At 50.1% G+C, this 14344-nt stretch overlaps 6 protein-coding genes across 6 annotated transcripts; 3 read left to right on the top strand and 3 right to left on the bottom strand.

Annotated features, from left to right (window-relative positions):
• Positions 1 to 4: 4 nt before the first annotated feature.
• Positions 5 to 1332, top strand: CC77DRAFT_1058212 (hypothetical protein; the record flags this gene model as incomplete). Its single annotated transcript, XM_018528103.1, has 5 exons — positions 5 to 503; positions 569 to 755; positions 816 to 841; positions 906 to 1089; positions 1134 to 1332. 5 exons carry the CDS (start codon positions 5 to 7, stop codon positions 1330 to 1332), a joined length of 1095 nt encoding a protein of 364 aa, XP_018389123.1.
• Positions 1333 to 2242: 910 nt separating this feature from the next.
• CC77DRAFT_928434 (alcohol oxidase-like protein) lies at positions 2243 to 4127 on the top strand (the record flags this gene model as incomplete). Its single annotated transcript, XM_018534053.1, has 2 exons — positions 2243 to 2303; positions 2356 to 4127. The coding sequence occupies 2 exons, from the start codon at positions 2243 to 2245 to the stop codon at positions 4125 to 4127; spliced, it is 1833 nt and encodes a 610-aa protein (XP_018389122.1).
• Positions 4128 to 4440: 313 nt separating this feature from the next.
• On the bottom strand, positions 4441 to 6148 carry CC77DRAFT_1058210 (allantoin permease; the record flags this gene model as incomplete). Its single annotated transcript, XM_018528102.1, has 4 exons — positions 4441 to 5240; positions 5290 to 5436; positions 5495 to 5821; positions 5887 to 6148. 4 exons carry the CDS (start codon positions 6146 to 6148, stop codon positions 4441 to 4443), a joined length of 1536 nt encoding a protein of 511 aa, XP_018389121.1.
• Positions 6149 to 6559: 411 nt separating this feature from the next.
• CC77DRAFT_618416 (hypothetical protein) lies at positions 6560 to 9120 on the bottom strand. The gene is made up of 2 exons (XM_018532476.1): positions 6721 to 9120; positions 6560 to 6668 (listed from the first exon to the last, which is right to left on the bottom strand). The coding sequence occupies exon 1, from the start codon at positions 8982 to 8984 to the stop codon at positions 7023 to 7025; it is 1962 nt and encodes a 653-aa protein (XP_018389120.1). The 5' UTR covers positions 8985 to 9120; the 3' UTR covers positions 6560 to 6668; positions 6721 to 7022.
• A 756-nt stretch (positions 9121 to 9876) lies between these two features.
• CC77DRAFT_1005938 (hypothetical protein) lies at positions 9877 to 11405 on the top strand (the record flags this gene model as incomplete). The annotated part of the gene is made up of 2 exons (XM_018523381.1): positions 9877 to 9983; positions 10034 to 11405. The coding sequence occupies 2 exons, from the start codon at positions 9877 to 9879 to the stop codon at positions 11403 to 11405; spliced, it is 1479 nt and encodes a 492-aa protein (XP_018389119.1).
• A 66-nt stretch (positions 11406 to 11471) lies between these two features.
• Positions 11472 to 12709, bottom strand: CC77DRAFT_618458 (hypothetical protein). The gene has a single exon (XM_018532477.1). The coding sequence runs from the start codon at positions 12515 to 12517 to the stop codon at positions 11537 to 11539; it is 981 nt and encodes a 326-aa protein (XP_018389118.1). The 5' UTR covers positions 12518 to 12709; the 3' UTR covers positions 11472 to 11536.
• Between the last annotated feature and the right edge of the window lie 1635 nt (positions 12710 to 14344).

The raw sequence follows: 14344 nt of genomic DNA, 5'->3' as shown, positions 1-14344 counted from the left end.
TACCATGGCCAATGATAAAGCCGCATCCGCCTTCATGGGCCTTCCGCTTGAAGTGCGACACACCATCTTCGAGTACGTAGCTGCCCGTGACGTCAAGCCCAAGAAACTGCTCCGTTACTGGTTTGAGAAGAAGGAGGTCAAGGCACTTGTTGAGCAAGAGGTCACCAACAACCCCAACGGTCCTGCGCCCCAAGTAGTGTATGGTAACGACTACGATGAGTACGAAGACGAGAGCGCCGCAACTGATGAAGACGGCGACGAGAGTGACGACCCAGAAGAGACTGAGAGCGCGGAAGAGGACAGTGAGACCGAAGATGAAGATGAGGACGAGGACGAGGACGGGGATGACAATGAAGAGGCAGAGCAAGAAGAGGATAGCGAGGGTGAAGACGAAACCGAACTCGAGGAGGGCGACGAAGGTTTCACCGACAGCGACAGCAATACTGCTGCCACAGCCGCCGCCACTCAGCCTCTTCCTCCGGCACCTGTGGTTCGGCCCCATGGTAAGAAATATTTTTTGGACAAATTGCATATGAGACACACGCTGATTTCGTACACTATCGTCTAGCCAAATGGCGACATATTCCAAACTTCATGCGCCTCACCCAGTGCCCTGCGCCAGTCCAGCTCTTGTTGGTCTCACAGCAGCTGAATAACGAAGCCAAGAACTGGTTCTACGACGTAGCCACCTTACGTATCGATGCTACAGGCAGCTTCGCCCATACGTCATTCTTCGAAGAAGCATTCAGCCAGATGTAGGTATCGCTGTATGAATCGTATGTAAAACACACGCTGACCTGTTGCATTAAAATTAGCACCGACGCAGCGTTCTCTCCCATGGGTTAGTAATGTCCCTGTATGGACTGCAAGTGAAACATGTACTGACTTTATACATCTGCCTGTAGAAAACATCCGCAAGGTTGACATCACCTTCGTTTGGGATTCGACTTGGATCCGCGCGGACACTACTGGGTCTGTCGAAGCCATTTTCCCCGCCCTTCTTCGTCAGCGGTCAAAGTTCGTACACCAGATCCTGCTACAAGCGCCCGATTTGCGGGAGGTCACCATTCACTGGCAAGTAAACTCCACGTGCGATTTGTCTTCGGAAACATCACTGACCTGACATCCCTCAGGCATGACTCTGCCCAAGACGACGAGAGCACTAACCTGATGCTTGACAACCTTGAGCCATTCCATACGCTTCCTGCTACCGTCAAGGTCGTTGAGCACTATATTGTTGCGGATGCAACGCCTAGGAAACGCAGCGTCGCTGGCAAGCGTCGTGTTGAGTTCCAGAACATCCTCGACATGGGTCTCGATCGTCTCTTCTAAAATTCCCTATGGCGTTTTGCATCGTTGTGTGGTGAGACGTCTATATCATCTTCGCGTTTGTAAGACGGGCAGTTGTACGCCGACGTAACCGGGGTTTACCTTCCTCTTCCATGGGGTCTCGCCTAAACAAGCCGGAACTTCGCGTCCTAGTGCCTCAACTACATGCGTGGCATTACCTTTTGTGAGCACTACACACCAATCTGGGATACCGAGCGCACAAATGCCAGCGGTTCCGCGGTTATGATCGGCCAGCAGCAGGCTTCCACAATTCCAAGTTTCTCAGCCTTGTCGTTTCCACTCATGCTCCGTTCACTGACTTCCATAACTACAATTTTGACATCGCAGTCAGCAAACTCAAGTTTATAGCGAATGCGAAGTGCAACTTTTCAACTTGTATTCCCCCATGTCCTGAGTTTGAGATTATTGTTCGCTATTCTCGGACAAGCGCAAATGATCGACCTTGGGTAGGGGCCACAATGCGGGGAAGGACAGCTGATGTGCTATTTGCACTACTATCCCCAATAGCGCAAACACGAAAGGCTGTCGTGAGTGGGTGGCATGGTAGATCATTTAGTTGACGTTGGTGCTAAACAGCTCGTGGCGTCTCCCTAGGCTCTTGTATCACCATCTAGATCGCGGAAAAGGCCCGCTCGCAAAACCGACGCCAAGCCGAAAAGAGCGGAAGATGGGGTAGTGGGGTACTCATGTTCCTGAAAGGCTTATAGGCATCCAGTAAAGCCACGTGTGATAGGCCTCCAAGGGGCCGAAGTCTAATGTCAAGGGGCAATAGAACACTAAAGGTTTATTTAAACACCCTGTAGGGCCCTCCAGGTTCACTCTCTGCAATCGTTCCGTCTCCTGATATTGAGCAATTCTCCAAAGGTTTTTCAAGTCATAAACACCTTTCGTCATGGGTATCTACAACAAACTCGCGGATGACATTGATGAAGTAGATATTATCATAGCCGGAGGTACGATGTTCCTTATGCTCAATCATTCCCTCACTAACTTTCTTTTCCATAGGTGGGACAGCAGGATGCATTATAGCCGGTCGACTCGCTGAAGATGATCCATCTCTTTCTATTCTCGTGATTGAAGGTGGCGCAAACAACAAAGATGTCGCCAGCGTCGTCAACCCCGTCTTCTACCTACAGAACTTGCTACCTACCACGAAGACTGCTCTCTTTTACAAAGGGAATAAGTCTAAGCAACTCGCTGATCGTGAGCCTATCGTGCCATCTGGCGGTACGCTAGGCGGTGGTAGTTCCATCAACTTCATGATGTACACACGAGCACAAAGATCAGACTTTGATAGCTGGAACACACCTGGTTGGTCAGCTGAAGAGATGTGGCCGCATCTAAAAAAGCTAGAAACCTATCATGGGCCGGGAGCCAAAGAGCATCACGGTCACAGTGGGCCTATCCATGTCTCAGACGGAGGCTACCGCGCAAAAGCCGCGGAAGACGACTTCATAAGCGCAGCTGAGAAGGTCGGCTACTCCGAGATCGACGACTTGCAGAACTTGGACAATAACAATGGCATTGCGCGGTGGCAACGCTACGTCTCCCCCGAAGGCAAACGTCAGGACACTGCACACACATACCTCCACCCGAAGTTGGAGGATGAACGGTATTCCAACCTTCATGTCCTTGTTGAATCAAAAGTGGTACGCGTAGTTTTTGATGACAACAAGCGTGCGACTGGGGTTGAATATACACCAAACCCCGAGTTCCAGGCCACCATTGGCTTAAGCATGCACCCTGTCAAGCAGGTTCGCGCCCGCAAGTTGGTTGTCGTTACATGTGGTGCGTGCGGCACGCCGCCTGTACTCGAAAGATCTGGTGTGGGCGCAAAGGAAGTTCTCGAACGTGCTGGTGTTCCACTCGTGGAGGAATTACCGGGCGTAGGAAAGGACTACCAAGACCATCACCTCCTCCTATACCCATACAAGACTGCTCTTGCGCCTGATCAAACCATCGATGGTATTTTGAGCGGCCGCGTCGACGTCGCTGAGATGATGAAGAACAAAGATCCCATGCTAGGCTGGAATGGCATTGACATATCTTCCAAGCTTCGCCCTACCGAAGACGAAGTTACCTCTCTCGGACCAGAGTTCCAAGAAGCATGGAAACGTGACTTCAAGGATGCGCCCAACCGTCCATTAATGCTGTGTGGTCTAGTATCATGCTTCCTAGGGGATCCAGCGAGCATACCAGCAGGCCAGTATGTCACAGCAGGTAATTACACCGCATACCCCTACTCGCGAGGACACATGCACATCACTGGCCCCAAACACGACGACGCACTCGACTTCGACGTTGGTTTCTTCAACGACAAGGATGATATTGATCTCAAGAAGCAAATTTGGGCGTACAAGAAGCAGCGTGAGATCTTGCGACGGACGAAGTTCTACCGCGGAGAGCTGGCTGCGGGTCATCCGAAGTTTGCCTCTGATTCCGCTGTTGCAATACAGGAGGATGTCAGTGGTCCTCTGGAGGATGTCAAAGACCTTGTCTACAGCAAAGAAGACGATGCTGCTATTGAACAATGGCTACGTGAGAATGTCAATACCACATGGCACTCTCTCGGCACATGCAAGATGGCACCAAGAGAAAAGGACGGTGTCGTCGATGGATCTCTGAACGTGCATGGTGTCAAGGGCTTGAAGATTGCGGACCTGAGCATTCCTCCAGAGAACGTTGGTGGAAACACTAACAATACGGCACTAGTTATTGGTGAGAAGGCGGCAGATATTATCATCGCCGAATTGAGGGGTGGTGCTGGCACGCCATAGTCTCGAGAGAACCTTTTGATATGTATTTAGCGATAATGAAGTTACAAACATTATGCATTTCATAAATCGTGAATCGGATCTTCCTAATCAATCTGGACATATTGTGCCAAAAACAAAAGGCGTTTGGGTTGAGTGGCCTGGCTGCGCTATCAGAACTACCTTAGATGATGTCGAGGACTTTCTAGTACGCGAGAGCCGTCAAACTTTAGTGCGGTACTAGTCATACGAAACAGACAACCTTGAATAGAACAATCATATATGTCTTACGAGATGAAGTGTCAAATTTCGAGATGCTACGTACATAGGCATTAACCTATAGCTTGTACCTGAACCGTCTATTCTCGCGATCTGTCAAATCGAGGAATTCCTCATTCTCCATATGTCTACCGTCATCCTCCTTGTCTCTCTTCTTATTCTCCCACATGTAATACGCTCTCAGTACCAATGCCATAGCCGCAGCGAACGCACAAGTAACAACGATAGTAATCTTTGCTGGTACAAAATTCGGTGCATCGTCTTGCCTGAAGGTCAGTGGCCCGATAATATTTCCCAGACAGAATGACATGAGCAATATAGCGTTCATGGTAACCTTCTTTGTGTGACCGGCAATATTGGCTGAGACCCAGGAGTAGAGGAGCGGTAAGCTAGCGCCAATGCAGTTGGTAAGATAGTTTCCAATGAGTTTTCCAGCTTTGGATTCACCTGGGAGGAAGGCCATGAGGCATCCACCAAGCGCGCCGGGTACCAGCAAAGAAACGACGTTTAGTGCGCGTTGGTTAAAACGGCCAGCAAGGTATGTGGCGATGAGAATTGAGATGATACTAACAGCACCGGATGGCAACTGCAGTAATGCTGTGGTCTTGGGATTGAAGCCAAATGACTTGATGAGCGTGGCTTGGTAGGAAGACACTGCACCGTTAGGTACATTAGACGATATCGTGATGATCGATAGCATCCACGTCTGCGGGTCTTTGAAACAATCGATGACTTGGTGGAACTTGAAGTGCGTGTTCTCTATACCCGTTTGGTTCTCGCGAAGACGTTCGATAGCCCATACCTTCTCCGCTGGGGTGAGGCGGGAACTCATGGGGTTATCGGGAAGTAACAACACCACTGTGTGAATTAGTGTCGTATCAAAGTCGAAAAGTAGTAGTTCACATACCAGTGATACCAACAGTAACGGTGATTAGACCTACTACAAGGAACATGATCTGCCAACTAGTAAAGGTGTCACTGTCGTAGTGCTGGAACCCGAAACTGATCAAGCTTCCGATCATTGTTCCTGTCCCGACACCGAGATACCAGATGCCTAGAGAAGACAAAATCAGTATATGCCTTCACATGCATCTCGTACACGTGCAACTTACCGGTGCGGAGAGGTTGTTCGTTCTTTTTGTACCACATGGAAGTTATCAATATTAGACTGGGGGCAACAGCCGATTCGAAGCAGCCTAATAGAACGCGCGTAGCTACTAGAGCGCCATAGTTCTTGCACACACATGTGAGTGCAGTGACGAGACCCCAGAGAATGACGGCTGCGCCAAGGTACTTTGCTGTAGGGAGGCGCTGCATGCCGTAGCCATGTGGGAATTCGAGTGCGAGGTATGATACATAGAAGAAGAGTGCGAGATTCGAAAACTGCGACGTGCTTATGTTTGCATCCTCGTATAGACCCATCACCGCAGCGTAGTTTACTAGTGGGAACCCGTCAGTACGTTTGATTGAACACAGACGACGCAAGATTGTAGAGCTAACATACCAAGTGTTTTGTCCAAATACTGTAAACAGTAGCAGCACCACATCAACGGCATGATCATCCAGTCGATCTTTCGCACAAGCCTCCGCTCATCCTCAGGCGTGAGAACTCCCACATCGTGTGCCGATTTGAGGAACTTAAGCGCTTCATCGCCGTTCTTGGATGGCTCCTCGACGACACCAATTTCAATGTCTGAATGCGGTGGCGATGGAGAAGTGTTGCCAGACTTCGATTCGTGAACTACCTCTTTCTCCGGAACGCTCATTTTGCTGGGTCGGGAACAAAGATGGATAGTAGAAGTTTCCTGGATCGCTGGCTATGTATAACGCGAGGCGATATGATATATACCACCGTTCTAAAGCCTTACCATTCCGGCATCTGTATTGCCGTGTCACCTCTCACACGCATGCCGACCTCGCAGCCGGCATGTAGCATTACCTATCGAGGCATATTCATCGAAGATCACTCCCACTTTGTTAACACGAGCCAAACATCGTTCTTCCGACCAGCATCCCTTATCATGACCCCTGTCTGGGCAAGCCGATGAACGCGCCAAAGACCCCAGATCTGTGACCTTCATCGAAGCGGGCATAGTGAGATCTTTCTTTCCGAAGAACAGCCAAGAGTGCAGCGTGCGATAGCAGATTGATAATGTGTAGACATGATGATGTCAGTGGAGATAGGAATGTGGTTGATAACGTTGTCCATTCGCTTGCCGGGCGCTAGGTGGGGTTAGGAAGGTGGTGTGTTGGACCCTGAGGAGGGGTAGTCAACGTTGTGGGCAACTGTATGCTTAGTAACTGCAAAAGGTAATGAAGAATGCTCGGAAATACGCACTGTCGACCGGGATGCTATGCAAGAACGTGTTTACCTTGATCGCTTTCCCCATTGTTGAACTTCTACGGTCCATCATGGCCGGCATAGAAGACATAACGCACCTTGGGTCACGAGAGTCAATAATTGTTTTCACGACTAAAACATTTCCGTATGAAACCCTGCCTTGGAAATTGCCACCAACACTGAATAATAGAGTTATGACTAGGGTAGCATCTGCAAGTGATGCTGTACGATCAAAAGTTTGGGTATCGATTTTCCCTCGACAATCTGTTGCCATATCCAAACGCCAAGTGAACAGACGATTAGACAAGGACACTATCCAGCAACCCTTCGATCCAACCCTCCCAACTTCCCCTCTTTAGACCTGCTACCCCCTTCACCACGTGGCCCTCGTTCTTATCAACTTCTTTTTGTAACCCTTCTTTCGCACCTTCGCCCTGCGCTTCCCACCACTCTGCCTCGGCCCTATCTTTCGCTCTCTTGGCAACTCTCTCCTCATCCTCGACACGGTACAGATCGCATTTGTTGCACTCACCGCAAGGCTGCCCAGGTCTCTCACGAAAATGTCCGCAAAAGTGTTGATATCCCTCGTTCGCAAGACCTTGTCGGCAGATGTAGCACATGCTATACCCGCACAGACAGACAAGCTTGTTACAGCCTTCAGACTTGACGAAGCCTAGGTTGCACTGAGGACAGGTGCGTTTTACGGCGTCTGTGGTAGCGCGTTCGAGTGTGAGACGAAGAGATGTGAGCTGGGAGGAAAAACATGTGTGAGGGTCGTGCCAGGGAAGGCTACACGAGAGGCAGGATGCACGGCCGCAGCTCGGAGAGAGACATTGAAATCGAAGACCACGACGCTTTAGGTGGACACGTCTAAGGGCGGACCGGAAGGGTGCGATGACAGGCAAGCGAAATGTAATGGTGACGAAGGTATAGATGAGTATGAGGGCGAAAAGAATAGCCCGTGTAGCTTGGAAACAGAGCAATTCGAATAAGGGGACGGATGCTAAGGAAGCAAGTACAAGTGGGCGAGCTTTGAAACGGAGGCTGGCGAAGAGATTGGTATCTGGAAGAGCAAGGTCATCCAATTCAGCGTACGAGCAGAAAGGACATTGCACAAGTGGAAGCTGAGATCTTGTAAGCGCATCGCTAGCGAAGCGCTCGTTAAGTTTGGTGAGGTTATCCTTTCCATCTTGCTCTTCCAAGAGCGCGCGTCTGACAAAGCTGAGGGGAATGCAGCCATGACACTCTTCGGATCCACCTGTCATAGGCGCTATGCATTTCAGGGTACACAGATCAGTGTTGATGTTGCGCGCCCAGCCCTGATCGTAGAGTGCAGCGTTGATGGCATGTCTTATGCAACGGAAGCAGATGTAGTGGCCGTCGATGTCACATGTCGACATTTGCTGGAGCGTATTGGGAATGAAGCAGCATTCGCAATCGTACATCTCACCCTCTCGCTCAGCCTCCTCTTCGTTCCATTGCATGGCCAAGTCGAAATCCTGCCGTAATTGCGCTTTCCGGTGCTTCTCATGTTCCGGCACTATGAGAGCATTATAAAGCTCCTGGTTCAATTCGTCGCTCCTTGTCTTTACAAGAAGTGGCATGGGTGGGCGGTTCAGCCTCTCGTCGGCGGGAGTCCATATGACCAACGGATGGTCATTCGCGGTCGGCGCCTTCCGTCGCATTAAAAAGTTGGTAATACTGGACCTCCAACTCCTAGTCGAAAGTTCCAGCAGCGTGGGTCGTGCATGTGTATAGCTGTAATTATACTCGGCTAGGACAGCCTTGATAGTCGAGTGGCTCAGGCCTTTGAATTCCTGGTATAGTGCTTCTTTGGCAGCGTCCTTGTATCTTCGTGACCGGAACTTGTCTTCTACCGCAAGCGGTATGCCTCGGGTGTCCTTTGGAGCATCTTCTTTCCGATATTTGTATTTTTGCGCCGTCTCCCGCTGCTCTTCCTGCTCGGCTGGCATCCTGTACCGCCCTCGCACATATTTGTCGCCATGCTTCAGAAGAGTTTCGGTAACTACCTGTAGCCTACTCTCTTCACTAAAGGTAGACAGCATCTCTCGAAAGACCTCGGGTTGGATGTCTGGGAAGATGTCCGTGAGCGCTTGCAGGGCGGCATTGAGGTCGCGAAGGTCAGGCTCATCGAGGCCATGGCTATCGATCGAAGGCGGAGGCTGGATCGCGGGCTGCGTGTTTGTGGAGGCGCGTCGCAACTTAGGCGGCCGCACAAGGGAGGCGAAGACGGTCGACATTGGACAGGGAGCGCCTAACGCTGCGGCGAAGGATGTTTGCCAAGCATATGAAAACGGGCAGCGAAGAGACGTGTGTGGAAATTAACTAGACATTACAAGTACTAAGGGAGGGCAAGAAGTGTAAAAGTAAAGCATGAAGCCGTCGGGTGGTCGTGTGCAACCCGGAGAGTTGAAGGATGCTTCCAAGCCCGAGAGACATGACGCGTAACCGCCGTATCAGTCCAGGCCCTGCCAATCATCATCGCCTGCGCACGTGAGACCTGCATCTCTCATCACGAACACCACTGGTACACTCTTCCACACTGGGTTTCGTCGCCTCCAGTGAAATCTGGTTGCATATTCCACATGTGCATTGCTTCGCTGACACGCAAGTCGAACTGTGCTTCCGACGTGTGGGCTAATCTTGGTTTTCCCATGTTTGGATCCGACATGCTACGTGCACCTTCTTCACTCTCACTCAGCCAATCCGAATAGTCTTGGCAATCTACATGTCAGGCTGTACAAGCATTGCCTGATATTGTTGGCTCAACTGATATGCGCATCAACTGCATGCCCCGCTCTTCTATGCTCTTCAGCTGCCGCATAAGCTCGTGACAGGACAACGAACAACCCAGAACATGTCGCAGCCTCTGCTTCAGCAACATGTTGCCAGATCAAACATGGACGATGCTACCAGAACACCAGGAAAATCCAAGAACGCGAAGTCAGTTCCTGAGGTTACCGCAACGATGAAAAGCCGGCGTAACGGTACGCGGTAGGTATTGCGTCGACGGCGACAATTGTATATATGTGTACGGATATCTAATAAGAATTCAGCCATCGTGATGATAAGAAAGCAGCAGCAGCGATCCCTGTAGCATCAAGCGTATTGAGCATAAACCATCAAGCCCAAATGCTGGGTGCGAATAACGTGCCTCGGCCTGTAACAGCAGAACCTGTTGTTTCTAACAGTGACAACGCTCTCCAGCCGAAGAAACGTAAGCCGCGTTCCACACAGGCGTAAGTAGACATTACCATACTCCATGAACTCAAGCTGACTTCATTCGTAGCGCACGGGCAAGAAGAGAAGCAGGGACTGCAACCGTAAAGACCCCTTCGATAGAGACGACACCACCGACGACATCGCCATTGGTAACATCATCAGTCAAGTCAGCACTTCCGCAATCGACTCAAGGCGAAGAAGTCTCGCCGAATTCAACGTCAACCCAACCAACACGTCCCTTACCTAAGGCGCCTTCTTGGAAAACATCATGGATGTTTCGGGACACTACCGGGTCGCCTCTGCGAACAATAGAAGCAAAATCGTTGGAGCCAGACAGTATCCAGGTATCTTCCGAGGGTGGCTTCGAGACCTTGTGCAGTTATAATTGGCAGAACAATGGAGCAATCTACGTTCCTGGCGCGCCTCCCAGATGGAGCCCTCCTGCTTTACCGACCACTCTGACTCAGGATACCGGGCGACAATTCATCGATCAAAACGCTTCTCGCGTGCCCAAGTTTCCTTTTGAGCCTGCCTTCGCCGCCCTTGCTGTTATGAAACCAAATGCCCTATTAGATGAAGTCGACATCATTGTCAACCGCAACAGTTTGCGCAAACTTCTCGACTTCTCAGCTGGGAAGAAGCTGGATGCGTTCTGTATGGGTTTACATATGATCGACAAAACACTTGTAATCAGTCGCAAAGAGAGGAATGCTCAGCAAATGATCCACGGCGCATCCAACGCAGGCTATGGACATAATTTCGAGAAGACCTTTACAAAGCCTGATCATGGGATGGGAAACTCCAGTAGTCATCATAGGGTCATCCGGTACCACATTGGCCCTCTGAACTGTGTCGTTCGATTCGAAGTTGACGCATATTATGAAGATCCGGACACCGCCCATAGTCCAGAGCCTACACGTCCTTCCAAAGAATCCGTTGACACTATTACCGCTGCTATGGCGCAATTGGACATGGCAACCCTGCCGCCAACCCAATCCAAGAGTAGGAAAGCTCCTGCCGATAAGTCTACTAGAGTTGTCGAGAAAGGGGTTTCCGTCGATCCTTCGAAGCTTGCTGAAATTAAAGCTAAAAAGTTCGCACGTCTTAATGAAGCACTACCGCAGCTTTGGTTCGGCCGCACACCCTATTTCATGAATGGCAACCACAACAAAGGCGAGGTACACTCGATTAGCATCAGCCATGCTAAGTCTGATTTCCCCCGATGGGAGGAAGCCAATCAAGATAGGTTGCGCAAGATGGTGAGTTTGCTTGCGGAATTGCGGGGTGCCGTCGCCCTTGTACAAGGGAAAGCAGCGGTATTAGTGTATGATGACAAAGGTGGGCCATTGAAGGTTTATGCGATGAAGAACAATCAGGGTGTGCTGCCCAGTGGGATTATCGCGAAGCATTGGGGTAACAGCAAAGAAGATCCCCAGTGAGCGAATTCTACATGTTGCAATGTCTGGTCACAGTATTTACAACCTTACTCGTTGAAACGAAGCAAACAAGTACGACACACAACACAATTAGTACCAAATACCCTATACTGGGAGAACAGGTAGTCACTGATCTAGGCTGGCACGCCAGTAGGCGCTTCTTGCATCCACTCCCACGTAACCTGAATCCTTCCGTTGCCCAGCCCATCCCAGTGCTTAGAATATATATCCGGCTGAATATCCAGATCCGACACGTTACACCCTTCGCAACGATCTCTCACCACAAATTCCTGTTCCACAAGCCTCTCTCCGCTCTCGTCACCTATCCATGCTCTGATTCCTTGGTTACACAGCGCACTTGAGCTCTGATCAATAGAATCCCCGAGTTTCCCATCCGGGTTCACACCATCTGACTTCCATCCCTCTTCCAAAGATGACCCCCCGATCTCTCGTCCCATGTCAAACAGCTCCCAGCTTATCGCGATAGCGAGCTCATTTGATGTCATGCTGGGGGATCCGCATGCTCCTAGACCAGGGTTGAAGTAAGTCAACTGTCCGACTTGGGGGTCCGCAGGAACAATGTTGGGAGCTACGTAGCCTGTAGGAATGGGGAAGGGGAAGAGATTCGGCCAGTCTTTGGCCAGATGCGGACCTGTATAGACTGGTGGTGTTCCGACCGCATTGTTAGGCATAGTACGCAGGCTGGTGTAACTGGCGGCTTGAGTACTGTAGGTAAGCATGGAAATGGTCCATTCTGATGGTGGGGTCAGAGAGGGGTGTTCAGGCAGAACTCCGATTTCAGAACCGGGTGTTACAGTTGCTGAGGTTGGCGGGACTTCAGGTTTCAGTGGGCTAGGTGAGACGGAGACTGAGTATAACATACTGGTGAAACTTACGAGTAAGGTTCTAACGGACGTAGAAACTGGTACGGTCGGGGAGATAGCAGAACCAGGATTTGTATTTGCCAAGGCGTTTTGTTGCAGCGAGATGCTTGGGATTGAGGAGACAGTCCCGCTGCTGGATGTTTTAGATTTGACAGCTGTACATACAGTGGGCTTTTTACTAGATGTTGGTGGTACACTGCTAGGAAGTCTCACCAAGGGTCTCCCACTCATTGTGCCCGTATCCACATCTAGTGGGAAAGGTGATCGGGAAGGCGACTGACGACGCTCGTGAGTTTTCGAGGGCAATGCGGAAGTTGATTCACCCGTTACTATCCAATGCAAAGCTTGTCGACGAGCGGCGGCATTGCTAATCGCTATACCAATAAGCTGTGCTATAGTACCAGCATTGTTACTTTGAGCGGGATGTGTTGTGGTTGTAGTCGGACGCACTGTGATAGAAGGAACTAGATGTCGAGTCTGCTGCGTTTCGTTTTCGTATTCGCTGACCAAGGGTAAGAAGCGTCGGAGGTTGTGTAGGTTCTTCCATGCAAGTGGTGCTACTAGCCGTCTCGCTATCGCACTGGAGGAAGCTGAGACAACAGCAGTATCTTCCCGTAGGGTTTCGACAGCTGGAGATGTAGTAGGCGAAGGCGTCATGTCTGGACTGAGCGTCGAGTCTACGGTGGCAGATGACGTTATCGTACTTGGAAAGTTCATCTCATAGGAAAGTACAGAAGTCGACAAACTAGCAGTATAAATAACTGTATTTGTCATACACTCTGAACCAGCTTTCGTAGGTTTGGGTTCTAGCAGCTGTGAGGAAGCAAAGTTGCTCCTAGCACTTGACACCACTGGCTCAGATGTCCGAAGGGTACTCATAATCGTAGTTGTTAAGGTTGTGGTTGTAGTAGTTGTAGTATCTTCGCAGTCCCCTGAGTCTTCCCTTCGATCCAAATCCGAGTGTAGAGTCAAAATATCACCAGGGGGAGCATCCTCATGTCGAACTAGGTAGCCACTCCGTCGGACAAGGTTACCATCTATATCCGCAGTTTGCAAGAAGGAGGAGATTTGTAGAGAACTGCTGGCGCTCGAACGTGATGGCCGTACTGAACTGGGCTTAAGTGTGGATGTAGGAGTAGGGCTTGGGATAGGAGTTTCGCTAGTCTCGAGAAAAGATGTCAAAAGTATGACGCTTGCTGAGTTGCTCTCCAATTGTGGCTCGATACTTGTGGCTCTCCTCAGGGCTGACGACTCCATTGATGGCAACGCTGACGATAAACTAAGCGTTTTGCTTGCCCTCATCCCCTTGACCTCTTTCTCTAGGCTAGCGGACTTTGCATGACTCAACGCTGCCAGGATACCAACAACTAGGGTTAGAATAGTCAACCAGCATAGCGTACAATACCATGTGGAGTCTCGTTTGAAATCGGAGACCTTTTGCTTGTGAGACTTCTCAGTCATTTCTCTAGATCCTTCTAGCGCCGAAGATTTGAGCGGTACTTCGATAACCCCTAATCCAGCAGAGTTGTCTTTTGTTTCACTTGCGGCTGTACGTGGTAAAGTGTTGTAGGGACCTTGTTTGAAAGCGCTGAAGGAGTCTTTGCATAGATCCTTGTCGCCAAAGACTAACTCAGAATATGCAGAGCTGACGTATTTACTACGCTTTTTGTCTGTTTTATCCTCGACTTTTTCAGCGCTACTGTGCTGTGGTAGACCACTACCGATATGCCTGTCTTGATCGAATGTCTTACCTTCAGAGAAATTGAGAGGCAATATGTTGGGATATAATGTCTCAGGAGTACTTGGTAGCTCCTTTTCGAACTTTGAGGCCGGAGCTGGAAACTCAGCGGAGATAGGTGAGGTAGATTCATTGACTGGGATGGGATTGCTTATGGCGTAGCGTCGCCCACCTGCAGAAGACTTGAAAGAACGTTCTCTCTGCAGCTTCGTAGGCATAGATATACGCGCAGTACGGCATAAGCCACTGTGGTGTTCTGATTAATATGAGTTGTTGGGGCGAAGGAAGTCACTATCAACGTAAATGGATGTAAGTATCAA

The sequence above is a fragment of the Alternaria alternata genome, assembly GCF_001642055.1.
Source record: "Alternaria alternata strain SRC1lrK2f unplaced genomic scaffold CC77scaffold_4, whole genome shotgun sequence".
NCBI classification, from domain to species: domain Eukaryota; kingdom Fungi; phylum Ascomycota; class Dothideomycetes; order Pleosporales; family Pleosporaceae; genus Alternaria; species Alternaria alternata.
This window is presented reverse-complemented; position numbering and strand designations above follow the sequence as displayed.